The sequence below is a fragment of the Cyclopterus lumpus genome, chromosome 15, assembly GCF_009769545.1.
Source record: "Cyclopterus lumpus isolate fCycLum1 chromosome 15, fCycLum1.pri, whole genome shotgun sequence".
NCBI classification, from domain to species: Eukaryota; Metazoa; Chordata; class Actinopteri; order Perciformes; family Cyclopteridae; genus Cyclopterus; species Cyclopterus lumpus.
Window position 1 is genome coordinate 19,761,339 of NC_046980.1, and position 25,731 is coordinate 19,787,069.

General features: G+C 43.8%; 2 protein-coding genes across 11 annotated transcripts in view; one reads left to right on the plus strand and one right to left on the minus strand.

Moving 5' to 3' along the window:
* The window catches only part of cpeb3 (cytoplasmic polyadenylation element binding protein 3), a 30,985-nt gene extending 26,051 nt beyond the window's left edge, over positions 1–4,934 (minus strand). For 4 of the 8 annotated variants that reach the window (XM_034552799.1, XM_034552797.1, XM_034552796.1 and 1 more), the window contains exons 1-2: positions 4,753–4,934; positions 1,513–2,378 (exon numbers count right to left, since the gene is read on the minus strand). In XM_034552799.1, the coding sequence (XP_034408690.1) occupies positions 1,513–2,378; positions 4,753–4,834 (948 nt within the window). In that variant the 5' untranslated portion in view covers positions 4,835–4,934. Of the gene's footprint in view, positions 1–1,512; positions 2,379–2,685; positions 2,751–4,230; positions 4,494–4,752 lie in introns of those variants that run through there. The other 4 variants (XM_034552802.1, XM_034552798.1, XM_034552801.1 and 1 more) reach the window with 3 other exon arrangements.
* Positions 4,935–4,954: 20 nt separating this feature from the next.
* march5 (membrane-associated ring finger (C3HC4) 5) lies at positions 4,955–25,134 on the plus strand. 3 transcript variants are annotated; one of them, XM_034552804.1, is made up of 6 exons: positions 4,955–5,420; positions 13,611–13,813; positions 21,231–21,361; positions 21,622–21,823; positions 22,378–22,544; positions 23,314–25,134. In XM_034552804.1, exons 1-6 carry the CDS (start codon positions 5,377–5,379, stop codon positions 23,428–23,430), a joined length of 864 nt encoding a protein of 287 aa, XP_034408695.1. In that variant the 5' UTR covers positions 4,955–5,376; the 3' UTR covers positions 23,431–25,134. The 3 variants fall into 3 exon arrangements, with proteins under 3 accessions (XP_034408695.1, XP_034408697.1, XP_034408696.1); XM_034552806.1 differs by having other exon boundaries at positions 21,622–21,805; positions 22,393–22,544; XM_034552805.1 differs by having other exon boundaries at positions 4,956–5,420; positions 21,622–21,805.
* Positions 25,135–25,731: the final 597 nt, after the last annotated feature.

Sequence of the window (25,731 nt, forward strand, 5' to 3'; positions counted from 1 at the left end):
GTGCTAAAGTATCTAGCAAATTATGGTGACGTATTGTGACAGGACCCAACAGCCAAACGTTTTTTGTTGGTCTACTGGGAGAAACATGTAACCCTTTTCAAACTAGAGTTTTCTAACTTTGCTACTCACTGAATAAAAAGTCTGCTTTCATGGTCGTACAGCTTTATCACAGAAGAAACATAGACATATATTCATAATTCAACTTGAATTATGGAAAATATTTAGTTGAAACTGTAACAAGTGCTTATTATTGGCTTCTTCATAATGTAAATGCTAAATACCCCCCCCCCCCAAAAAAAGACAACCTTCCTCAACTTTCGGGTTTGGACACAAGGAATATATTGATATCATAATGTAGAAGCGTCTCAAATCTCATAATCAAACCCCGCCCATTATCCGATCACAAGCAAATCAAATGAACGTATGGGTGTTGCCTTCAGGGACAGTCCAAAATCTTGCAATTACAATGAGAGGGCACATGAACTAACAACGATGTTGAAATGTCAGTTATAAAGCACGGTAAGACTAACACATAATTATCATTGCCATTATTAAGAGTATTATTTATATTATTAGGAGTAGTAGTACCTTTTATATTAGTATTAATATTATAAGGCCATGTTAATGTTTAATATAGCCTTAACATAGTGTTACCATCGATGTTTGCCATTAATTCTCCACAGACTTAGTGGCTTGCATATTATATTTCTAAAATGTACAGTCCAGCCCACTCTTTCTGAAGCTTACTGTGTCGGATTTTATAAAACACACATCACTGAAAAACAATTTCTGAGTCAGTAAGGAGAGCGGTGATTAAGTGTGATTATGGTCCCCTCAGTGGGAATTTAGAAGTTTACAAGCGGCACCTGAATGCGCCACTCGTCCTTTAAACCCCACGGAGTGAGCTGGCAGGGGGGAGTTTAACCCTTAGTGCAATATGCCGTGCACAGCGACTATTTCTAGGGCTGACTCGGCGCGTCTGTCTTTAAAATGCGTGACAAAAAAAATCATTTGACCTCCGACACACAATGTGGCCGAATACAAGCCGGATGACAGACGTTGAATGCTGAATTGTCGAAATCAATTCAATAAATATAGCCTCTGAAGTTGCGTTCTTGTTGAAGGCCTATAACCCTATAACCACTGTGTGGGAGAAAACAACATTGTAGGCTATGACAAACTGACAATATGTATGATTTATGCGAAACAATTATGTGTACTATTACCCCAGATGAGTATGACATATAGGCTCAATCCTTATAATAAATTAACCAATTATATCAGAGGTACTGATGAGTTCAGGGTGACCTTAACGATAGCCTACTTTGTCGGCCTTTTTTTCTCAGGAAGTGATCGTTTCTTTTGAGTATCTTAATAGAATATTGAAAACAATGGGTCGACCAAAAGGGTAAAACTGACAACATTTCAAAAGGGGTCAATTTTGTTTTTTTGTATGACAGGCCGAAGTAATAGAGGTATAGGCCATGCTCTTATAATGGGAAGGCTATTTACCTGGAAAGGCAGTATGTTGTTGCTGTTGTCAGTCCTGAAGGAGCTGTCATCCATCCAGGGCTTGGGGCCGAGGGGACCAGGTCTTGGGAATTTGGGGGGAGCGATGACATTGCTGGTATAGGGCTTTTTCATAGGCGAGATGGGGTTCAGGGTGGACGGCACCCCGACGCCGACCGCTCGGCGCGGGTCCCTGCCCGCCTGCAGCCCGCTCCAAGGGTTGGAGGCAGTGCTCCACGCGGCGTTCTGGTGATTATTCCAAGCGGACGACGAGGCAGAAGATGAAGACGAAGACGAAGACGAAGACCCTTTGCTGTTATTCATGATGGTCTGATAAGCGTTTCTCTGGGGAAAGGACCCTTGGCTGGGGCTGACAGGAGATCTCCTCTGCTGCTGTTGATGCTGCTGGGGCTGTGGAGCCAGACCGATCTGCGGCGAGAAATTACCCCCGAAGACCGGGTTGACGTGGTGGGGGAAGTTCTGGAAAAGCATCGTCCCGTTCACCGAAGGTATTCCCTGGAAAAAGCTGTCGTCCACGGCGTTTGAGGTCCCCGTGGACCAAGTGCTCCCAAAAGAGGAGGACGGCGAGGAAAGGGGGCCGCCGGTCTCCTGCGGCTGGTGGTGGAAGCTCAACCCGGGCAGGATCGGCGACTCCATCGGCACTTTGTCCTTGCTGCTGCTGCTGTTCAGCGCTGACGCCGCTTGGTTGCTAACGGTCGACGGGCTCTCCGACTCCGATGAAGAAGAAGTGGGTTCCGATGACGGGGTCGGGGTGGAGGGAGGGGGGTCTACTTGCGTCGGATCTTGCTGATGGTGAGGCTGGGCTTTGTTTTTGTCCATCAGTAAATCATCCTGCATGGTTTGCTGAGCTGTAACGGTGGGGTGGGTGGGTGGGTGGAGAACAGAGACGAGGAGTTATTATTTGTATTATTATTATTATTTTTTTTATCGTCGTTATCTAGGAGCTAATGCGCCGGTGCTGCTATCTGATGAAGTCTGACAACTCCGACAAGGGTATGATGTTAGAGGGACCGGGCAACTGCGACGCGAGTGCGTGATCACCCATTTATAGGAAAAGAAGCCGAAGAAGAGGACAACACACTTCCCGTGACTACACTAGGAGGATTCATAAATCCCCACAAAATACACACGGTTCACACGGCTGCGAATATTCACCAGATTTCGCCACGTCTCGTTTTTTCCTTCCACGCAGGAACTCCGGAGCTACAATGTGAAACTGATTCAGTGTGTGTGCGTGTGTGTGTGTTTTGCCTAGGACCTCCCCTATATTCATTTACATAAGTCAGTAAATACATCTGTCCTTCAACAAATCTAAAAAGACAGGTCTACTTTGACCCAGGCACTGTGACACACGCGACCACAGGGCTTTATTGTTTGTTTATTTCAAACGGAAATGACTTCCACCAAAAGGCACCTTTTTACGCAGTGGACAGTGACTTGCATGAAGCGCTTTATTATGCCGCAAAGAGGTCTCATGTACTGGCAAAACCTTTCCCTTATAATAAAGAACGTATCAGTCTTAGACTGTAATAATATAGCACGACATATACATCAATAATAGCTTAATAAATAGGATAATGTTGGCGTAATTGAGTAATACTCAATACAAAAGTCCATATGGGAATGATGTGATTTATAGGGTGCATGAGAGATTGTATAGCGCAAGGAAAGATTGCCCGAGGTCGGCATTGACACAGCCACGGGGATGGCTGGCATTGCCACGAGACAAAAAATATGCATATAGGCTTCTTGCATTTGTATAACTTAAAGTGCTGGAACATTGCACAAAGCTCCATGTCCTCGATTTAAGTTAGACACCAGGCTGAAGAACATTTCATGCAAAATTCCGCTTTTACTTTGCATTTGAGAGACAACGCCTTGCAAAAAGAAAGCCCAATTGCACACGCCCTCGGGTACCATCAGGAGGTCAATTTTGCATTCAGACAGGTTGCCACATAATTGAAGTAAACAGTGATCACGACAATCTAATACGCAAATAGACCACAATATGCTTGATCATCTTGAGTCGACGCACACACGCACAGGCACATATAATTCTGTCCGCTTGGGCACAACCACACATAAGATAGGACGCGGCGTCGAATCACCAAACATTAAAATTGGGCTTCAATTAAAAGCCACAATATCTTTCACATTGGCTCCTCTTTGACTGTCGGGACCTGGCTGCAGGAGGGCTAACACCCACCACCGAGGCCCGTCACAGAACACAAACGCAATAGTCTGTGGACTTTGAAAATAACACTTCAGATGACATGCCGGATCATTTACAAGTTGAACTTTCAAGAGTCGTCACAGAGAGCCAGCACTGTACACACACACACACACACACACACCAGCAGTTACCCCGTGTTTTCTCCTCCAAGTGCTGCGCTTCCAAGGTCACCAAAGCGGCATATTCGGCAGCCGACAGTGACGCAACTCAACAGCCCTTTACCACAAACACCGGCAAAATGCAATGCCTATTTTTTCGCGCTGATCGGTTTCCTCATTCGATACATTTCATGAAGCTGTCTTGCCTTGAAATCCCCCTTTAATCCATATGTGTCCCCTTCTACACAAACGACAAAAAAACAAAAACAAAACAACCGCATGCACACATACACACACACAAACACACGCACACACACACATACACACAGAGCGTGGTCGCTTCTCTGCCCTACGGGCAATTAGAATTACCTTTATCGTTCACCTTTTTGGGACTCTGTAAATAAATTTCTGTTTGCCTCGTCTGAGTTTATGACAAACGAGCTACCCTTGTGCGGAGATAGTCAGCAGTTGCCTCAACAGCTGATTGACTGCGGCGCATGGATGTTGCCGAGGGGACTGTTGGGAGTTGTAGTTTCTTACTATGCAGAGGCTGGTCAAAAAATATGTAGCGGATATTCTGTATTCTTGACTGCTGTGGTAAAAAAACTAAAAACATCAGTTTCAAAGCTCGAGGCAACTCGTTGAAGCAGCAATAATACAGTTGGGGATGAATTATAGTACCAGCGTCTCTCTCACACACGCCCACGGAGACACGCGCGCATGTGCATGGTTTGTGTGTGAGCGTTACATATATTAATTGATCAATTTCGCAGGAAAGCTTCACTTGACATAATTTAAAACAAATACTTTTATATTCAGCTAAAGACAAGCAGCGAAGGTGTGGTGCAAATACTTTGTCAGTTATATTGTAGTCCCATTAAAACATCTTACCGCTATTAGAAGTATTCTGTAGCCATATGTGCATCTTCATGATGGCTGTATCTTCAAGAAGCCGTGACACTCTTTTGCACATCGGCCGGGAGTGGATTCAGAACATTAATTTGATATTTGTTGGTCATAAGAGGGAGGGTAGCGTTATGAAACTACATTTCCCATTGCGAGTGGAAGGGTGTCCTTTGCGGCGCCGTCTTTGTTTTGATGACGTAGACGCGCACAGCGGTCCTATTTGACGTTGCCTCAGACACGGCCAGCTAATGGGGTCAAGCGGACACGCCAGTGCGACAATACTAATGCAAAACGAGACCGCTGCCGATGCAAAAGGGGAGTTGTTTTTTCCTGAAATAGTGTATCGGTCGCAGATAGACGCAAGCCAGACCGCCATGACCGCGAAGGACTTGTAACAATTGGCTCATTTGGAGCCGACTCGCTGTATCAACACCAAGGCCTGTATGTAGCTAACTAGCTAGTTAGCTGTAGCTCTTCGGCTAGCTAGCAAGTGCTTGAACGCACGCCACCGCTGCGGCACATCAACAGGCGGGTCATTTTCATGTTTAATTTGTAACGCAATCCGTCTGCTCCGCCAACATCACAGTTCGTTCTGCTTCCCCCACGATAATGGCTGAACAGGGTGCAGCGGCCATGCAGCAGAATTTGGACAGGTGAGTTTAAGTTGAAGGCTAATGGAAGCTACGTTGCTGTACGTAAAATCACTACGATTGACATATTTGGGAGACGGGGTCTGGTCGTTTTTGTCCAAATGTTCAGACTCGCGCTGACTTGATCTGCAGTTATCGGTTCATACAGACTGTCTGAATCTCATGAACCTTAGTTAACGGTTAGCCTAGCTTGTTCGTTGATACAGGACGTCTTCCGCTCCCCCGGCCATAGGATGAATAACGTCACCGCGTTAGGTGACGTTAATAACGTTACATGCATATCATAACTATGACCATATATGATCCTTAACACATGTAATATACACACGCACACACCGCAGCCTAAACCTTAACTCAAGATGCTATGCTTAACCCAAACATTGTCACATGCAAATAAACTAACGGTCAGAGTTTAACCTGCTACTCTTAAACATTTAGCCTTACCTGTTGACCTTAAGGCTAGTAGAAGGCTGTATCCAGTAAGATTTCTGAATATATCACGTTTATAGTTAACTATTATTATGATACTGCATGTATCAACCACCTGCTTATCTTTCGTTACATGATACTTTTAATTCTGGAAACATACTATGTAAACTTACACTGGTGCATACAGTAACCGGTTATGATGTCTGAATTGTGTGCATGAACAAAGTTTGTGTGGTCACACAGGTTTGTAATTTATCTGCACTAAACTGGAGGGAAAAACACAAGGCAATGGACTGAGAACTGCACTGTGAGGTAGTAAAGGGCAAAATCAATGTTTGAAACTTCAGCACCACAAACCTGATAAACATGAAGCTTCATGGGGATAGATTTTATGAAATTATAGGACAAAACAAATCTAACGTTGGGGAGAAATTAGGTTGAATGCCACTTCATTAAACATGTTTAGCTTTTCATCATGCTGTCAAACAATCTGTCCATAGCTGACCAGTACCTGTATACACACACACGTTAGTGAATTCCTTTTAAAGCCCTCGGAAAGTGTTGTAGCGGCAAGTTTTACAGCTGACGTAAGGAGTTCAAACATGTCTACTGATGTCTGACAACATTCTGCATAGACTGAAGCCTTGCTTCAAAGAATGCAGAGCTCCAGGTTGAACGGTTTAATAGTCGCATGTAGGGGAGAGATCTGTCGTGACCTTTCAGTTACGTTTCACACTTTCTCTTTGCAGATTACAGTCAACCCAGTTTAAAGACTGCATTAGGTTGAATTATACTGGTCTGAATTCATAGAGCTTATCCTGGTCAGAAGTGGGCAGTTTAATCGTTGGGTCCAACCATCCAAGGCTAATTCAGTGAGGAGCAGTTGGTAAGCATGTTTGGTAAGCTTGATCGGATCGGACATGTCAACATCAATACGTATTGCATGGTCTGCCATTTTGAAACTCAAAATAAGCAATGTCGGAGATACAGTGTGATACAGAAAGTTCTTACCGGCTGAGGTTAAGCTGAAGATCATTAAAAAGCACAGCCTGTGATCGATCCCATGGTAACAAAAGGGCTGCTACCACAACACCAAAACTCAAAACTTTGGACCTGTGATCGTTAATTTCGCAAGATCACAATATAAGTGAATCTGCTAGATCAAATGTGGTATTGGAGTTTCGTCAGGATGGAAGTAGGTGTTGAAGTAATGAAGTTTGTCATCTCTTTGTGCTTCTGCTGTATTATTGTCATGTGTGTTAAGGAAAATATAGGTAATTTAATGCCTCGCGTAAAAACTGGGCTGATGGGTAATTGAAGTCCATGTAATGAATTTGGTAAAATAATTACGATGATTTGAATTGGCAGGTAATGTGTGATACAGATCGTGCTTATGTGCTCATATGCCTGGCAAAACACAAACTTGAAGTGATGATTTGAACTCAAATGTAGATTAACTGCAAACATTTTTCACAACTGGCCGGGCTATTGCGTACCAACCTTTGAGTGCAGTGTTTCTCCTACCATTATATCAGGGTGGTGGCCTGCCCCCCTGAAATCACCCTCCGCCCCCCTGTAATTTTCTCTATAGCGCCAGATTACAACAGAAGTAATTTAAGGTTCCCTTTCCTAAAGAACAGGTCTTTGTTCTTTTATAAAACAAACTAAACGGCCGTGTGTTATTGATTGTGTATATACACAACGGCATGTCATTTCTGTCTCTACATGGTCGCGTTAACACTTCTCCTCGGCTCTCGGTATCGCAGACGGCGGAGTTCCGCCCCGATACGCACAGGTGTGTGCACACAGGTGAGCACACTCCCACCAGCCGGCAGAGAGCGTTGAATATGTCGCGTGAAAAGCAAACCGATATATCTGCGTTTTTAAACGCTCCCAAGGTGGTGAAGATGGGACAAGTAGAACTCTGAGTAGCTCATATACTGCATTTAATTGTCGAGCGTCTTTATATATGAACTTTTCCAACTTTTTTTTATAGTTTGTGTCGGTCGTTCGTGTCGGTCGGTCGACCCCCCCCCCCCAAGCTGTAAACCTACGGGAAACACTGGAGTGTGTAGTAATAATACAAGGGTTCAAGTCTAGACAAAGCCATGGTGGCTCTCCAAGCGTTATCATATGTGAGCAGAAGCTTCCGTGCATTTGAGGCGGCACTTTCTGTCAATATTGAACTTTGGACTTTGGGCATGTGAGCTGGGCATGTGAGCTCTGTGAAATGTTCTTTAACCGTGTGCCGCTGGTGCGTAGCAGATGCAATAACCCTGGCAGTGTTTGAGGAGCTGGTAGCAGGAAGATGTATGTCATGTCTCCTTGCTTCTAGGGGTTTGTGTACCCAGCCTCTATCACTGAGAAACATAAGGCTCCACGGGCGCTCTTATCTGGGCCTGCCACAAGCAGCCAACTGCCCCTGCAATGCAGTGTTTCACAAATGAATGTGGCGGACACATTTCCGATCAGCCTGACCTTTGTTATTAGCTCACACACAACCTCCTTGTTTTACTCTTGTTGTCCGCTTTTGTTGTCAGAATCGTTGACCCCTTTCTTCTCTGTAAGAATTTGTATATAAATGTGCTGTATTTGTTTGCATAAGTGCTAATAATGATTGACCCTGTAGCCATGAATTTATTCAATATTGATGGGGGTTTGTCAGTGTCTACAGACTCTCTTCAATATATATTTTTTCAATATAAAAATGTTAGCTCAGTTTTATATATACTTAGCCTACTCTAAGAATCAACACAATCATGTCATACTGATGATATTCACTCCTGATCCTGGCAAAGGTTGGGACTTGAATTGTGGTTGATTGCTGTTGGAACATTTCCTGCGTTTCAATCCAACATTACACTTTTTACACTTACAAAATTTATTTTATACTAATTAAATAATGCAGTACTCAGATTATTCGTTGCAGTTGTGTTAAATTAAAAAAATAATTAATTAATGTATAATGTAGGAGTGATTTAAACCACAAGCTATTAACTGAAGGGCTGTTAATGTTGTTGCTCTGAAATTCTGCGTTGTATCATAGAACCTTCTGTCAGTGTTTTGTAACTTTTTAATACAATTCCTCGAATATTTACGACAAACATTACATGTAAACGACATGTGACTCGAGAGACTTTCAGAAAAAAGGCATTTTAGATTTATGGATAGGAATCCTCCACTGGTTAGCTAGCCACTCGTGGGCCGATTAAAAGTGTAAACAAACGCCTTTCCCTGGACTCCTGTACTACGAGTTAATATGATACAGAGGTCACAGTACCTTGCACTGCATGTTGTAGAAGTACACACATTTTACTGGGTAGCCTGAAGCAGGAATAGAGCTGGGAGGTTCCTGTGTTTGACTCACTAAACAAACTTAACTCACTGATGAACAACGTAAAAGCATTGGTCAATTTCTGTTATTCTTTTTGGGATGTCACACACTATTACATACGTGATAATTCGATATACATGCAATAACTGCAAGAAAAAGATAATTTTGTTGACACCCTCAAATATTGTAAGCTTGTATTGTAAGTTTTGTTGTCGTTGATTGCACAACATTGTAAGGACACCCTGTTATTTTGTACACCTTGTGGGAAATACCAAAGGCTGTATAATTTTCACATTAAAGATACTAATCGTAGACTCTTGATAGTTGTATATTTTTAGTCGTGTCCTTGACTAAGAATGTAAAGTTTACTGTTTGTTCAACTCTTCTAAATTGTCAAATGTAGTTATTTCTTTTTCTTTTTTGGTGCTCATTGATCACCTTCTGTTTAAGCGTTCTATCAAAACAATTAAAAACAACAAAGATATAGGCCGAGATGTGACTATTACTTAGTGTACATGTTGTTTTGTGTGAGTGTGTTTCTGCGTGTGCAGTGCGGCACTATCCAGAGTGCTGAAATGCCCCCCTACCCCCTCTAGACCTACCCCGTTATTTTAATATCTTTGTGTGACAGAATCCAGTGCTCCTGTGCCCTGCCTTTTGTGCTGAGGAACCTGCAGGTTTCCCACAGTCATGTGACGCGCTGCTGAGTGAAAGGAGCCTTTTGTGGGGTGGCTTATGCGCCTCTCAAAGAACGGGAACCTGACTTGTGAGACGATGAGAAAGTGGCTATGCTGTCACACTTTTGTATACAGTGTCAATTAATCCTGTATGCCCTTGGAAGTTTCAAAGCAGTCGGTTAGGATTAAGTGAATTAAAGCTTCATTATGAAAACTGCAAACCCCACTCGAATTTGCTTGTTTTAACATGTAAATAAGTGGTTGAGACACAGGTCACCTTGCTTCAGCTATGGTTCAGGCAACTCGCCATTATCAGATCTCATGTTCTTTAAAAGGACATTTTTATGGACACCTTCCAGACCTTGTTAAGCAGTAACTGGGGGGATTGTGTCTGGTGTGTGGTGGCATTTGTCACCATTATGTGTTGGTAGGTTTAAGCTTCATTTTTTTTTTATCATGTACATATGTTGTAAATGTGTTTTGTGGACATGTTGCATAATATGTCGGACCATTTTGTACATGTGCAGCGCAGGCTTATCTGCCCGACTGTTCTGTTAAACAGGGTTGAGGCAACAGCGAGCTGGAGATTAAGGTTTCGCACAGAGGATAGCATTTCGGTGGTGTTGTATTAGTCCCTGTCATGCTGCAGGGCTGGGTTACAGGAATAGGAGCCAGGGAATCCAAGGCATTACTGTTTTTTTTTTTTTTCTCCACTGCTGTGCTGCTGTGGAGACATCTGTCCGCTGCTCGACTCAACTTTGCATCCTCATGTTTTATCGGATGTTCACCCCCGTGTAGAAAATGGCCACATCATGCCTGTTGTTGCCTGGCTTTGCAGTGCAAACATAAATTGAATTTGCACAGCATGTAGTGTCGGCCTGACATGCTTCTCGGAAGCAAAAAGGAGGTGGGCAAGTTCCAAGGACGGCAGACAGGCGTATGAATGCACGGTTAATGTTTCCGTCGGACTCGGATTCACTGCGTTTGCCCGTCCTGGTCCTTCAGCTGGAGGTGTCACCTGAGCGCCTCAAACCTAAAGCTCCTCTCCTGCATAGTCATGTTTTATTCAGCACCAGGAGAGTATTGGAAAATCATCCATTGCAGGCACGCAGCAACCCGAGCAAATAATCTAAGTTGGCCGTCCGCGTTCTTTCACAGAAGAGCCCCCTCTGCTCCCCTGTGGTCCCAGTAACAGAGCACACCTAGACCCCAGTGTGATGAAAGAAGCCCACAGATTTGGCATCCATTATTTAACTGTGGGGGCAGGACTGTAAAAAGATACATGGTTTACCATGGGGATTCACTGAGCTAACGACTGAATAAAAGTGCTGCGAGAGGTGGCCAGCAAGAAAAGTTTCTTCTCGCTCTCTCTCCAAAAGCATCACTGATGCCGCCGCCACAGCGAGACATGGTGGTTACCGCCATTTAAATTAACTGACATGTCTGTCTTTTCCAACTCTCCCGACAGATGTCAAGTTAACTAAAAATTTAAAAAGTGTTTTATGCACCAATTCAATGGGACAATGTGGGGGGGGGGGGAGAACACTGGCAATACTTATGGCCATGGCTTGTCAGTAAACCTACCAGACCGTTTCCCCCTAAAAATGCATTTATGGATGATGGGACGTTCTGCATTCTGGTAGTGTGTTTAGCAAAGCGATGGGCTTCCTCCGTTCCAGGCATACCAGTGACCAACAGGAAATGGAACAGTAAACTCTCTGCAGCTTAGCGGGTCAGACACAGGCAGCTAGTTGTCTAAACCCTGTCGGAGTGGAGATGCGGGCTAGTCTGGTCTTGCTCAATCTGCATTGGGCCCAGTTTTGAACCAGCCGGGCATGTCTGTGATGGAATAAACCTTCACCTGTGATGTGTACTGGTGGGGCTGATGTATGCATGGGGATTTTCTGAATATCAACCTGCCAGACTTTTTTCATATATATATATATATATATATATATATATATATATATATATATATATATATATAATTTTTTGTTCACAGAAATGACCATGTGAATGCTAATCAAAATATACATAATCACACCCAGAGGAGATAAAAAGAACATGCCTCTCTATTGGAGTTGTCGCTTCTCATTGAATTAATGCTAGGGTTTATGTGTGTGTCGTCTAATGATTGTTTCATCCATCCAGTGAAATGCCAACTGTTCAAGGGTCAGCGTAATTATGAAAATGAGAACCTAAATGTCACAAGAGTATAGTCGGCCTGTAAATGGGTCAAAGGCAGCGGCCAGTCGGCTTCTGAACCTGGGCGGATCGCCTAGCAACAAGCTAGTCCAAGGCATAAAGCAAAACCTTGACATTTTGTAGTTGAGCTGGTTCCCTTTCTTCATTTCCACAATTGTCACACTGTTTTTTTTTAGAGCCAATGGAACCCCTTCGTCATAGTTAAGGAACTTGGCTGTAGCGGTAATTAATTAGGTCTAACCTGTGACTAGTTTCAAGTATGTAGCCGCTAAAATAAGAATGTCACTGGTTTATATTCTTGAACTTCGCCTCATGCAGCGACACAGGGGGTAGTGAAGCTTCCAGCCAGTTGCATGCAGCTGATTAATTTATAGAAAAGCAATATAATGTCAGTCTGAGATGTGCTGTGGTAAGGTCAAGGAACTTGGGTATCGAGTTACCTCCCCAGATGTTGGACTGAGATGGAGTATTGGTGTATTGTTCTCAAAAGGAGTCCCAATTAATTGGGAGATGGCACAGCAGATGGGCCCAAACATACTAACGGCTCCTTTCCTGGAATTGAGGAGGTGGGACTCTTCCTGCCTCATTTATGTAGAATAACAGTTCACTCAGAAGGACCTTCACTGTGTGTGGGAGGATATAATGTGGGAAGAGAGGAAGGTGGGATATGTTTGGATGCTTGTGGGCAGGAGAGGAGGAGGAGGAGGGGAAGGAGGGATGTTAAAATACGGTTTGGCTTGATTCCAGAACAAGGCATTTGTCTGGATGTCACACACACGCCAGAGACTGTCCTTCATTTGTCTGCAACCAAGCACCATCGTGCTGTCCCTGCATGTCAGAGTTGTGGTTGATCAGAATATTGTGTGCCCTCGTACTGGGACGACTGGAACTTTAGGTTTGAGTGGCAGTGTGATTTAGTCCTAAAGGCAAAGTCAGAAGAGTGTAGCTTAAGCAGCAGGAAAAAGGAAGTGGCCATGTTCAGTGAAAAGTGAGCAGTTGTGCAAAAGTAGGGTGGATATTGGCCTTATTTTGAATATATATTGGTTTCAATAAGAAACGGTATGTCATTGTGATCTAAAAAGATAATCTCCTGGAAATGCTTTGTCTTGTATCCAGATGGTCAGCCTGTTTGTTTTTTAGTGAGAGGGCATTGAACAGTTCGTGCTGCGCTGTGCTTGACAAGCAGCCAATGTAATGGCTTGTTTGCCTATAAGGTTTATGCGTTGATCGTGGTTGATTTATAGCATCGTTCCCTGAATGGCCGACACTTTTCACTGTTAAAAACTCGAAATAAACCCGATCCAAGCCGCACGCACACACACACACACACACACAGAGAGAGGCACCCCCTTAACCCTCCCAAAATAGAAATGTTGCTTCTAGGGAGCTTATGTTTCTTTTTTAGGAGTGTGGGGGGATGTGGGATTTAATGCAACCACTAAAACAATGTCGGAATCAGTTAGAAAATCTGCAGCCTTTTTTGGGGGTTATCAGGGTGTATGTGTGTCATTGTCTTAATCTCACGTGTGGGTTTGTGTTTATTCGTAGGAGCTGCTGGGTGTGCTTTGCCACAGACGAGGATGACCGCACGGCAGAGTGGGTGCGCCCGTGTCGGTGCCGTGGCTCCACCAAGTGGGTTCACCAGGCCTGCCTGCAGCGCTGGGTGGATGAGAAGCAGCGGGGCAATAGCACGGCCCGCGTGGCCTGCCCACAATGCAATGCAGAATACCTCATCGTCTTCCCCAAACTGGGTGGGTTGTAGCTCAAGTTTTTTGTTTTTGGGCCAAGAGGCTTCCTTACTGATCAGTAAGCATGGCTGAAGGGTTGTCAAGAAATTTGCTCTGGATTCTGATGCTAAACTGCATCAAAGTCAGTTTACAGGTCTTGGAGAGTACCCCCTGCGTATGTGATGTATGTTATCGTTGTGTAAAGCCTTTTGTGGTCTGGAATTTAGAGTTATGAAAAAGGCGAGTTTAACAGGCCTGAAGCTCGTTCCTCAGCTCTCTGTGAAACTAGAGGCCTGACCCTACATAAGCTGCTGCTACCATAACACCGCTAAAATCTCAGGCCGTGCCATTGGCGCTCGAGTTGAATTGTGGTAAGCAGGTTTTTGAAATGGATTGAAGAATGCATGATAAAGAACAGACAATATCTCTGGTTCTGCTGCATTCATTTAGCTTTTTATTTATTTTTTTAACTGTCTTTTGTGACTGTCAATGTTTTAGGAGTGCGATACTACATCTTACAATCTTAAGTGTGTGGAGGGATGTTTAAACTACAAACACGGTGAAAAAGAACGCTGCATAGCACTAAAATAGATTGAGAAACCCCCAAAAAGTTTCCAACTCGCACTTTGGGATTTCATTTGTCAACATTGAAGGGGCACTAGAGGGCAAATTTCCATGAAGCTCTACATAGCTGCTGCCTGCAACTGTATCCAAAGCTCTGAATAATTCAGTTTGTCTTGCCTGAGTGCATGTTTATTTACTCCTAAAACCAGCAACGGTTCTGTGGTGATCTGGGTAAATATTTCCTTTTTCTGCCTGACTAGGAACAGAAGGGCGCTCGTTTGTTCTACAGCGCAGCTTCTGGCTGATTGACCAGCAGGAGTTTAGAGAAGTGGCCGTCTCAATTATCCTGAGGAGTCGGAGTGACGAGGGCTTCAATTGTTCCCAAATAAACCAGCTATGACTCATTTAGTGAACATATGCCATGCACGTCCATGTTTGCTTGGCCAGAACCTCCTCCGTTTTCCATTTCTCAGTCCTCCGGTCTTCATGCTAGGCACAGTAAAAAAACAAAAACATAGTTTTATCCTTTTGCAGCCGAATACCAAAACTTGGGACACATTTAATGTTGATTAGTGCCTCTATCAACCCTTACATGCAGGGAGAAAAAAATCAAATAAATACCATCCAGTATAGCTCTCCAACAGGCCTGCGCTCAAAGAAAGAATCGTGCCACATCTGTTTGAGGACATGACGCATGTCTGAAGGAGATGTTGAAAAACTATTATAGGTAGTGTCAGTGGGTTGGTAGCAAGAGACAGTCATTCCCAAAGACTGGGACCTACAGATGGATTGCTGGAGATGTTTTTTGGATCACCCAAGTAGATTTGCAGAATTTTCCCCATTGTGTTTTTAAATCTGCAGTACATTGAGGGAGCCTGAAGGTTTTTCCTTTTTTATATTCAAGTATTTAACATGTGTACATGTCAGCAGCAGATGTACATGTTTTCTTTTTAGTTGTGAAATGGCTGACTTACCTATACCAGACTATAAGATAATTTAGAAATGGCTAAGAAATGCACAAATTCCCTCCTAAAGCTTATTGTCAGTGTCTGATGGATTGTCATGTTTAAAAAGGCTCCCCGGAAAATAAGTTTGCCAGACATTGTGCGATCTAATGTTAGTCACACTCGCATTGAGGCTCTTGTTTCACGCGGTTGTTTTTTAAAGTCATGATTTTCGACACATTGCATCAGTGTTTTTCTCACAGCCTGTCACATATCGTTATCCTCAGCCAGCTCCTTTTTCTTTTTTGAATAACAGAAAGTTGTGGTCGAGAAGGTACAATTCTGTAAGCTGATTGGCTCCTGACGCTCACGCTCCGAGGTTGTTGTTCCTTTGTCATGTGTTCAAATGCCAAAGCGGTTTGTTTTGTTTTTTAAGGGAACTTCCTCTTTACTGTTGCTGACTGATGGTTCCCTCAGAGAATGATACAGCAGTCTTTTGCTCATTTATTGAGGGCTTTATATGCGTACCTTTCCTTTCTATTTTTTAGCAATGTGTAACTTTACTTGGGGTTTCTCTTCAGTTGAAGCCTTGATTTAAAAATACGCAAAACATCATGTCATGTCATGTTTTTATACCATCCGCTCAGAACAAATTTAGGAAGCTATTGATTTTGTGCTTTGCACATTATCGCTGCAGTTTTCAGACAAACTAGATCATAATGTTTTTAAAGCTTTCAAGTTATTAAATAGTGTGTCTGCTGGTTCGTAATACCACACACAAACACTAATCCACAAAAGTGAGTTCTGATCAGTTGTATTTACGTGTTTGTTTTGGCATTATTTGTGTGGTTTCCAACATAATTTATGATCCGTTACTGCAGACAGATTTAATTTTTATACACACATACTTGATGATTGATTTTCCGACTACCAAATATTATAAACTTTGGTACAGGGTTCCACCCGCTTTAGACTTTCGTTCGGGCGTTCTTTTCAATTTGCTTGCGGCCCTGCTGCTGTCTCGTGCTCTTCATTGGGGATTGGCAGGGTGTTTACCTTCATGAGTAACTGGCACACACCTTGAACTAACATGGACAATAGGATTCATCATTATTGAGACACAGGTAAGAAAACTCTGTTAATAGTGGATCTGACGTACAGGCCTTTCTTTATTATCTTATGATAATGTACCGCTAATGCCATTCGAGCTTTACAGCTCATCCAGAATGCAGCAGCTCGACTGGTCTTTAACCTCCTGAAATGTACCCACACTACTCCGCGACCTTCACTGGTTACCGGTGGCCACCCGCATCCACTTCAAAACATTGGTACTTGCGTACCGTACTGCGAACAGATCGGGTCCAGTCTACATCCAGGACATGGTCAAACCGTACACCCCACCTCGTTCACTTCGCTCGGCTTCTGCCAATCGGCTCATAGCTCCGTCACTTCGAGATAAACACTCAACAAAGTCACGACTGTTTGCTGTCCTGGCTCCTCAGTGGTGGAATGAGGTCCCCATCGACATCAGGACAGCAGAAAGTCTCTACATCTTCCGTCGCAAACTAAAAACACATCTTTTTCGACTATACCTTGAATAGGGAAGGTAGCGCCGTAGTAGCACTTTAGTAGCACTTAAATGGCTCTTACTGATAGCACTTTGTTGTTTAACTTTATTGAAGAAATTGTACTTTCTCGATTCTTGTTGTTCTGAGTTTGTACTCATGGTTGAATGCACTTATTGTAAGTCGCTTTGGATAAAAGCATCAGCTAAATGACATGTAATGTAACGCAAATAATATCTGTGTGGCTTGATATTTATCTGCATTTTTGCAAAAAAATCCAGAGTTTAAACGGAACGAAGAGACGTGCAAAACCCTCCATCGAATGTTGTTTTAGAATTTGAATGTCACCGTTTATAAAACTAACTACTACAGTAATTGGTTAACGGATAACCCCTCTGTGTGAATAGGAAATTAAATATTTGTTCATACACAGGAGCGTGGTCATCGACAAACCTTTTTTGCCAGTCAACATCTTGGCCTGGTTAGTTTCTTGATTAAAAAAAAATCTTTATCAGGTGCAACGCCAGAATCATTTTTAAGTCAAGTGAGTGTCAGACACCAACGGAGCCGTGCAGCGATGTTTCTGGGTGAGGGGAGTGGGAGTGCAATTGGGTCATGGCGGGAGGAGCTGACGGAGCAAGCTCATCAAAGACTGATAGAGCAGAGGAGGAAATCAGTGGCGTAACGCTGCCACACTGCCGATGAATCTGTGCAATCACGGCTGTCCCCCAGTTTTTCCATGTGGCTTAAACGTACCATCATTAAAACTCATTTGTGTGACGGCCTTTCCTAGATCTTTAGGGAACAGGATGTGCCTCAGACCCGATCCTTTCCTGCGGGAGCACCGCATGCAAAAGTTGCATGCCGATTTACATGATGTCCGCCTGGGGGTCAAACAGCATTACGGTACTACGTCTGTTTCTTAGAGGACCAAATAGATGGGCTTTACCTCATTGTGACAGTGATTTTCCATTACTCTGCTGTAATTGTTTGATGTACATCTTCCAGCACTGTATTCAGTAGTTGCACAAGGGCATTCAAAGTGCTTCAATATGTTTCATGCTTGATGAATATTCTGAATACTACTATTAGAATGGAGAAAAGTATCTCTCCATTCTCTGAGCTGGGATTTTATTTGTCCCGTCGGAGGAGTTCCAGTCTCTAGCGGCAGGATGCTCTGGGCATTAGTGCACTTCAAAGTGAGCAGGAGGGGTACAGCGTTGAAACTTGGGTGTTTGTTTCTCCTTTTAAATATAATTTTAGTGGCACGAACTGTGGTATTTGCCGTGGCTTTAATTAGCCCTCAGAATAATAGCAATTTTGCAGCTTGGTGACAACACCACGGGGATGACTGCTTTCTGTTTGGGCGATGGAGGCGTAGGCAGCGGATAGGTAGAGACGGGGATCACTGTTTGGAAGCTGCCACGGTAGTTATTTTCTCTCAGAGTTGCTGCTGAGGCCAGCTCATTTCTAGCAGCTTAAAGGGCATTACTCATATTTGGCTCCGAGGGGTGGGATCCCTGCCTGCCACCGGATCAGATGCAGGGTTGATCTGAAGCCACAGATCACCTTTTCTATTAACCCAGATTTTGATTATTTTTACCGACTTGTGGCACCGGGGATACAGAAGACGGCAACAATGCGTCCCACAAAGGGCAGGGAAGCTATATGCTGCTCTGGCCCTCTTCCCACCAGCACCTGCTGCATAGCCAAAGCCAGCATATCATGCCAATTTGGCCGGCAATATAACTCTGAGGACGCTGTGTCCTTGCCTCCATTATTTTTTTGGAGAGAGTAAACAAGCCAGCTGGAACAGTGTGCCAACATGCGTGCCATGCCCACTACTGAGGAATTGCACTTTTTGCCTCCTTCGCTTTCCTCCCCCCACTTCCTCCTTTTTAATTATCTTAATTATGGAATCTGCTGCCAGGGGCTGAAATGAATTCCTCAGCTCTCCATTCTGCCAGCAGCCATTAAGGGGCGACCCAGTTCCCTCTGGCTGGGCGGTGGTGTAATGCTTAGGTAGGGAGTAAGCGGAAGACAATCCAATGCTGTCACCAAAATATGCCATTTCGATGCGAGATCAATCCGGCTGCTGAAAACGGGTGCAGTGAAAATGAGCTCTGGAAAAGCGTCAAAGAGGAGGAGAGTGAGATATTTCCGTTGCATGTTAAGTAGCTTTTTAATAGTGCCAAATACTTTTTACTTGCTTTGGGTTCCTTCCTCAACAAGTGGCCTGAAGCATGGCTCTAAAGAGCAAGGTCTTAAGCCGGGGGGAGTGGGTACTGCATATAATGCTGTATTAGAAACTCAGAGCGTTTACGGTGTGAAGGCACTCTGCCACGGAAATGGGTGCACAAGGTAACAGTGGCTGACTTGTGTAAGGCTTGTGTCGAATACTTAAGGGTTAACGGCCTCACGGTGGCCTGGCTGCGCAAACAGCTTGATAAAGTTAGTCTTATGTGAAAACCCATAACTCTAAAAATACCCAGAGACTTATTTTAGAGCGTGTGTATCCGTGTGCGTGTGTGTGTGTGTGTGTGTGTGTGTGTGTGTGCAGTCGTCCTTTAACGCTAAGTGATGGAAGCCCTTTGTCAAGGTCAATCTGGTTGGTTTTCTTTCTTTTTACTTGCCATAATATGGGTTTTATTTTTGTTATCAATCTGCTGCTGACATGTCCGGAGGGGGAAGTGTTTTTGAACCAACTGCTTTCACAAGGAACAATGACTCAGCTCTTTTTCTTCAAGGACACTTTACGGCTTTTTTTCACTATTAAAATATATGTGACCATAAATGTCAACTGTCTCAAGAGCCTATCGTGTTGGTCAAAAAGCCCGTTAAAATAACATTTGAACCACTTTGCTGGTGAATAAACAAGAACAGAACTCTGTATTATTAACTCATTGACCACTTGGTAAACATGTCAATTACAGACATATCTTGTGAAATATCCCAAACTCTTTCTACAATGTAAAAAAAAAAAGTTCTGTAAATGTAGGACACTATTGATTCGCCTGTTCAGTCATGAGAATGGGTTGTTTTTTTTTGTCTGCTTCGGCTCTCACAGTTGGTCTTCTGAGGCCGCTGCCATGTTCTGTGTAGCGTCCTCACCCCGCTTGGGCTAGTTATTAATAGGATGTCGATGGGTCTGTCTGAGTGAGGAAATCGGGTTGCCTTCCTGTAAATATTGCATGGTTTCCCTCAAGTCAGCCTGGAATGCCACAGAGGAGAATGCAGCAGGTAATTTTATTTTAAAAAGAAACGTCACAGTCTTGCTCTTTAGGTCAGTCGGCAATGTAGCTCTTCTGAAGGCATGTTCATACTTGTTACATGTCGGCCTATTTATTTTGAGTCACGGTGGAACCTTGCTGGGAAGCTCCTCCCTGTCTGTCCCTGTCTGTCAATAAGCGTGTCAGGTTTGGTGCACACCTTCTGTTACATAGTTCTTTTTATGCCTTTCACGTGACTGCATTGCTGTCATTTTTGTTGCTGCATTTTGTTTACTGGAACTGGTTCCAGGTCACACAGCGTTTCTCTTGACCTGCCTAACCTTTTCTAAAGTGTCATGTTTGGAAATGCGTTTCTAGTTGCAGCGGTTGTTTCCCTGTAGCAGTCTCGTACCCCCACGCTGTGGCACAGAGGCGTCTGAATGTTCGCCAGTGACGGGATGTTCGTGCGTGGATTTACCTAAATCTTTTTTTGATTCGTAGGGATTAAATAAAGTGTATTAAAGCAGTCCATCAGATATTGTCATAATATTGCTAAATAAATATATAAATAAAAACTGACAACAGAGAACCTCGCCAAACCTATCTATAAACTTGTTTTTTTGTGCCGCGGCAGTGCTCGAGCAAGCTCCGGCTTAATCCATCATAATTTCGCAGTCCGGTGATAAAAATAAAATGCTCTAAAATAAATAAAATACTCTGGTTTGTTTCTTTAAACCTAAGCCCACAATGCAGAGTCAGTGCCTTTGCCAAATATATAGCGGAAGGGGGAGGAGAATTCCTTCAACAGGCGGCTGGTGACGGGATTGTACGCCGAATCTACATCCTGTGAGCCGGATTAGTTATGTACAGAAACGGGGCGCACCAGTTATGAATGTAGCTGTTCAAGTCTGCTGTAACGGAGCTAGAGCTGGACATCCCAACCGGCCTTTTAGCGGCCCACAAGTGGATTTACACTGTAAAAATGTCCCGCCCGGGAATATATATATATATATATATATATATATATATAGTGTTATGGATTTTTGGGAGTTTTAACCAATATGTGTATTCAAAATCCATTATCAGCGCTAAGAATTATTTCCCAAATAAGAGCTGGTTGTGTAAAAGTTGGCCTCACTAAGCTGTGTTCCTCAACCAGGTCCCGTGGTTTACGTGCTGGACCTGGCCGACCGGCTCATCTCTAAGGCCGGCCCCTTCGCCGCTGCCGGCATCATGGTGGGCTCCATCTACTGGACTGCGGTCACCTACGGAGCCGTCACTGTCATGCAGGTGTGTCCAATGATCCCTCACGAGAGGTTTTTGGGTTCATGAAAGGTCTGTTCAGTCGCGTTAAGGTTGTGACTTTGACCGTGCCGGTGCCTGGCAAAAGCACTTCCATTTGGAAATTGTCCATTTTATAAAACCGCTAATAAAATGCACCTGGTTGGTACTAGTCAAGTCACAACAGCATTGTTGTTCTCCTATTAGTCCCTTATCTGTCAGTAAGTGAAAGTCAACCTGTTTAGTAGTTTTCCTTTCTGACCCTGCAGGTGGTGGGCCATAAGGAGGGCCTGGACGTCATGGAGCGGGCCGACCCTCTGTTCCTGCTCATCGGCCTGCCCACCATCCCCGTCATGCTGATCCTCGGCAAGATGATCCGCTGGGAGGACTATGTCCTGCGTCTGTGGAGGAAGTACTCCAACAAGCTGCAGATCCTCAACAGCATCTTCCCAGGTCAGGACACACACTCAGGTAGCTCCCAGAAAACGTAATCGTTGTGTCGGCAATGTGGAGCGTTTACCTTCCTGTTCAATGTTGCTCTCATTGTTCGTCAGTAACTGTTCAGCAGCTGTGAGCTAGAGAACAGCCTCCGCTGCGGGGAAATGGTAGATTAACATGGCGGCAATTTAAAAGCTCAAACAAATACATATTTCTTTCTGTTTCAAATGAGCATCTTATCATGTCAGAGTGGATCCCTAACAATGAGTCTGAATTGTCACAAGCTCTAATGACACAAAACAAGTTGAACACAGGATGTAGGGTGTCGGTAACTCGGCAACACTGTTTGTGATTTAGGTGAGTCTTATTCACACACAGTAACTCCTGGACATTGCCACTTGTTCATTAATTACAGAACCTGTCGCTGTCGCTGCCACTGCTTTATGCTTATTGCATCATCCCTCCACCTCTCAGGCTCGTTGAACTGACGACTGTTTGCTTAATCGACCACCTGTCCACTCGACTGAGAACGCACTAAATGCACATTTCAACTGGCTCCCTGCTGTTCTCTGTCTGCGTCTCTGCAGGGATTGGCTGCCCAGTTCCTCGCATCCCAGCGGAGGCCAGCCCCCTGGCGGACCACGTGTCTGCGACACGGATCCTGTGCGGCGCTCTGGTATTCCCCACCATCGCCACCATCGTGGGGAAGCTCATGTTTAGCAGTGTCAACTCCAACCTGCAGAGGACCATCCTGGTGGGTACAACCCGGGACACGTATCTGCCGCTGCTTGTTTTTAGCCGGTTCATTATGATAAGTCATTCTGTAGGTGTTAAACGGTACATGCTCGCCCGTTTGTTCTGCCTCCTCTGGTTTGAAGCGTACGTGGCAGCAATGTCAGTTAGTTCATGATTCTGGTGCAACCGGTGTTAACTGTGCTCAATATGAGAACCACCTAGTGGTGAGGACAAGGAAGGGTTTCTCATGCATGACATTTATTACTTTGTTCAAAAGGAAAACACAAGAACCATCGCAATTGATCTTGCATAGTTTTTACCTGACAACAGCGAATATTAAAGGGAAAATCTATTTGAATTTTGTTTACAAATATTTACAATGACTCGCATGTTAAAATGTATTTTTTAATAAAAAGTAACCTAACCACTATTGAAGTGCACATATTGGAGTAAGACGCGACCGCTAATTCTCAAACGAACGAATCAATAGACAAACGAAACCGTGGTCTTGATGGGTGGGACTCGGTGTAGACGTGCAGCTGTGTGACAGCAGGTGGTCGCCGTAGCAACCTTCACATCAATACTCTCCCGGTTAGAGAGCGCCACTTCATGCCTGCTCCATTATTTAGTTTGCTACAGGTGAGCTGCTCTCACACGTCAGGTCTGAGATTTGAGGGGATTTTCCACACCTCCATACTTTTCCACACCAAAGCTGCTCATGAATGAAGGCGGCTGAATCTGCCTTTTAAGCCCCCTTTCAACACCGTATTTTGTTTGTTTTCCTTCAGGGAGGTATTGCCTTTGTGGCCATCAAGGGGGCGTTTAAGGTTTACTTTAAACAGCAGCAGTACCTGAGGCAAGCCCACCGCAAGATCCTCAACTTCCCCGAGCAGGAGGAAGCCTGAGGAGGCTCCATAGTCCTGACGGAGGACGGCCGGACCAACCACACACACACGCACACCTCCCCTGGTCGGGGTCAGGAAATGAACGGATTCGAGGGCAGGAAGTGCTGGTGGACTTGGGATCGGTGTCACCCCCTTACCGCCCACTCCTCCTCCTCACCTCTCTTTTATGGAGTGACTTGTGCATCGTCACAGACATTCATGCAAAGGTGTCCCCACCCCACCCTGCCACCATACATAGTTTTTTAAACTCGAGGTGAAGACGGATAAGACTTGTGGACCCAAACTGGAGCTTGTTTTGCGCAGTCAGTGTGCAGTGACACACACACACACACACACACACACACACACACACACACACACACACACACACGCACACACTCTAACACAAAACAAGGCTGTGTGTCTTTCTGGTGATCTAACAGTCATTGTAAACTTACTGTGTTTTAAACAAACAAAAATGCGGGGGATGTGTAATTAGAAAGTTTTATAAAAATAATACTAAATGATTGTTTTATATCGTTATTTTGCAGATTGGACCCCTTTGCCAATGTTAAGGGGTTTAAATTGTTCAGTGTGTAGAATGTATTAATGACGAAACAATAAAATGTGTTCTGAATCGTGATGCAGTATGTTGAGGATAAATCTACATGCCGCTGCAAAGAGTGCACACTGACCACACAGGAACATTTAGACCTGCACCATTTTGAAGGGTGTTCAATTCTTTTTGTGTTGCTCACATGCCTTGGTAGTGTTTACTTTGATTGTCACAGCTTTAGCTCCATTTCCCAAAATGCTTTTGGGTGCTCATCAAAGAAGCTGCAGTTCTGGTCGAGCCTGTTGCCGTGATGACACTGGGCGGATGGATAACATGGATGCTTGCAAGCTTTTTTTCCTCACTCACAGGATGTTGGACTGTTAAAGCATCTCAAAAGCGTTGGTGACCCTTGTGAGTTTGGACGCAGCACTTTTCACTGGGAGACGTCAAACTTTGCTGAAACTAGACACAGTTCAGAGTTTTAGTCTAGCTAAAATTGCACGTTATTTTTATTCTTGGGGCAAAAATGAAAAGGTTCAATTCAGCCAAATGACGAAAGTCATATTTTCTCACTTACGATCTTTAGCTGTGCAGATAGTTTTGGATTTGTTGCCCAGGTTTTTCTATTTGTATTCCTGCCGATGCCTTAATTGTGTAATTTGCGACAAATTTTATTGTTGAAAATACAAACTTATTGGACATCCCCAATAAAAGGGGACATCATCTTTCATAAGACCCAGTTTTAATGTAACATTTGAATTACGTCCCTACAAAATAAGAGCGTTTGGGGTAGCGGTGGAAATCCTAAAACCTGGAACAATACACTATCTTCATGGGAGGTATGTGTGAAAATACAGCTTTTTTTGAAGTGTCCGTAAGCATGGCGCTACATGATAGCTAATCGGTTTAGTTCTGAACCATTGGGTGCATAACGTGATGAACAATTAGCGGAGAGTTGAGCCCCAGCTTTTTGTTTTCTGCCTCAAAGGAGCCAACAAACCTGTGACCGTACAAAGACGTGTAAGCCTTGACGTGGCCCCAAGTAGATCTACACTCTGCCAAAAGAGACGTCTACGCTAGGAGTTCTGTGAATAAATGTATTTTTCCAATGAGGAGACGCTTGTGTGAGGAAGAGTGTTTCATTTAAATAAACACGGCGTTCTATTCCAGTGTTTTTTCTTTTCTTTGAGGACGTTTAAGGCATTTCACGGCCCTCTTGTCTGGAATAACTAGTGCCACTAGTCACTAACATGCTTATTATATTTCCGTGATCAAAAGTTTAGGGATGATTGAAGGGAATCTATTGTACATAAATGGAATATAATGAAAGTATGTTTTATTTTGCTTGTGTTCTCCAGAGCTGGCCTCCTTGTTTCTCCAGTAATCCAGGAGGGACAAACTAAACACTGCCGACTGTCACTAGCCATTCGCATTTCTACAATATGCAACCTCAGCACTAGCGGGTGCTAAACCCCCTAACCCTGTACGCTGAAATAAAGTTTTTAAAGGCGGACATTTTACGTCTTTTAGAAGTAAGCTATTTTTACTCAAGCATTTTATTGCCTGATGGTGAGTTGACCATTCAGGCCATCACATTTAAATGTTTGAAACTTTGTATACAAATGAATAAAGATGGCGCAGTAGAGCAAAATGGGAAAAGTGAGGATTAAGATAAATGTTTTCCCCATGCAAAGTGCACGTATTTTTTTTCTCAGGTTCACTTTGAGATGGTGAACCAATAATGAATTACATACAAAATGGAACAG

What these genes read in the sequence shown, in the direction of transcription:
- march5 (XM_034552804.1), top strand. Translation starts at nt 5,377, where the DNA reads ATGGCTGAACAGGGTGCAGCGGCCATGCAGCAGAATTTGGACAG. An exon ending in AGGTCAGGACACACACTCAG is followed by an intron (nt 21,824 to 22,377) that starts GTAGCTCCCAGA and finishes GCGTCTCTGCAG; the next exon opens with GGATTGGCTGCCCAGTTCCT. An exon ending in ACCTGCAGAGGACCATCCTG is followed by an intron (nt 22,545 to 23,313) that starts GTGGGTACAACC and finishes GTTTTCCTTCAG; the next exon opens with GGAGGTATTGCCTTTGTGGC.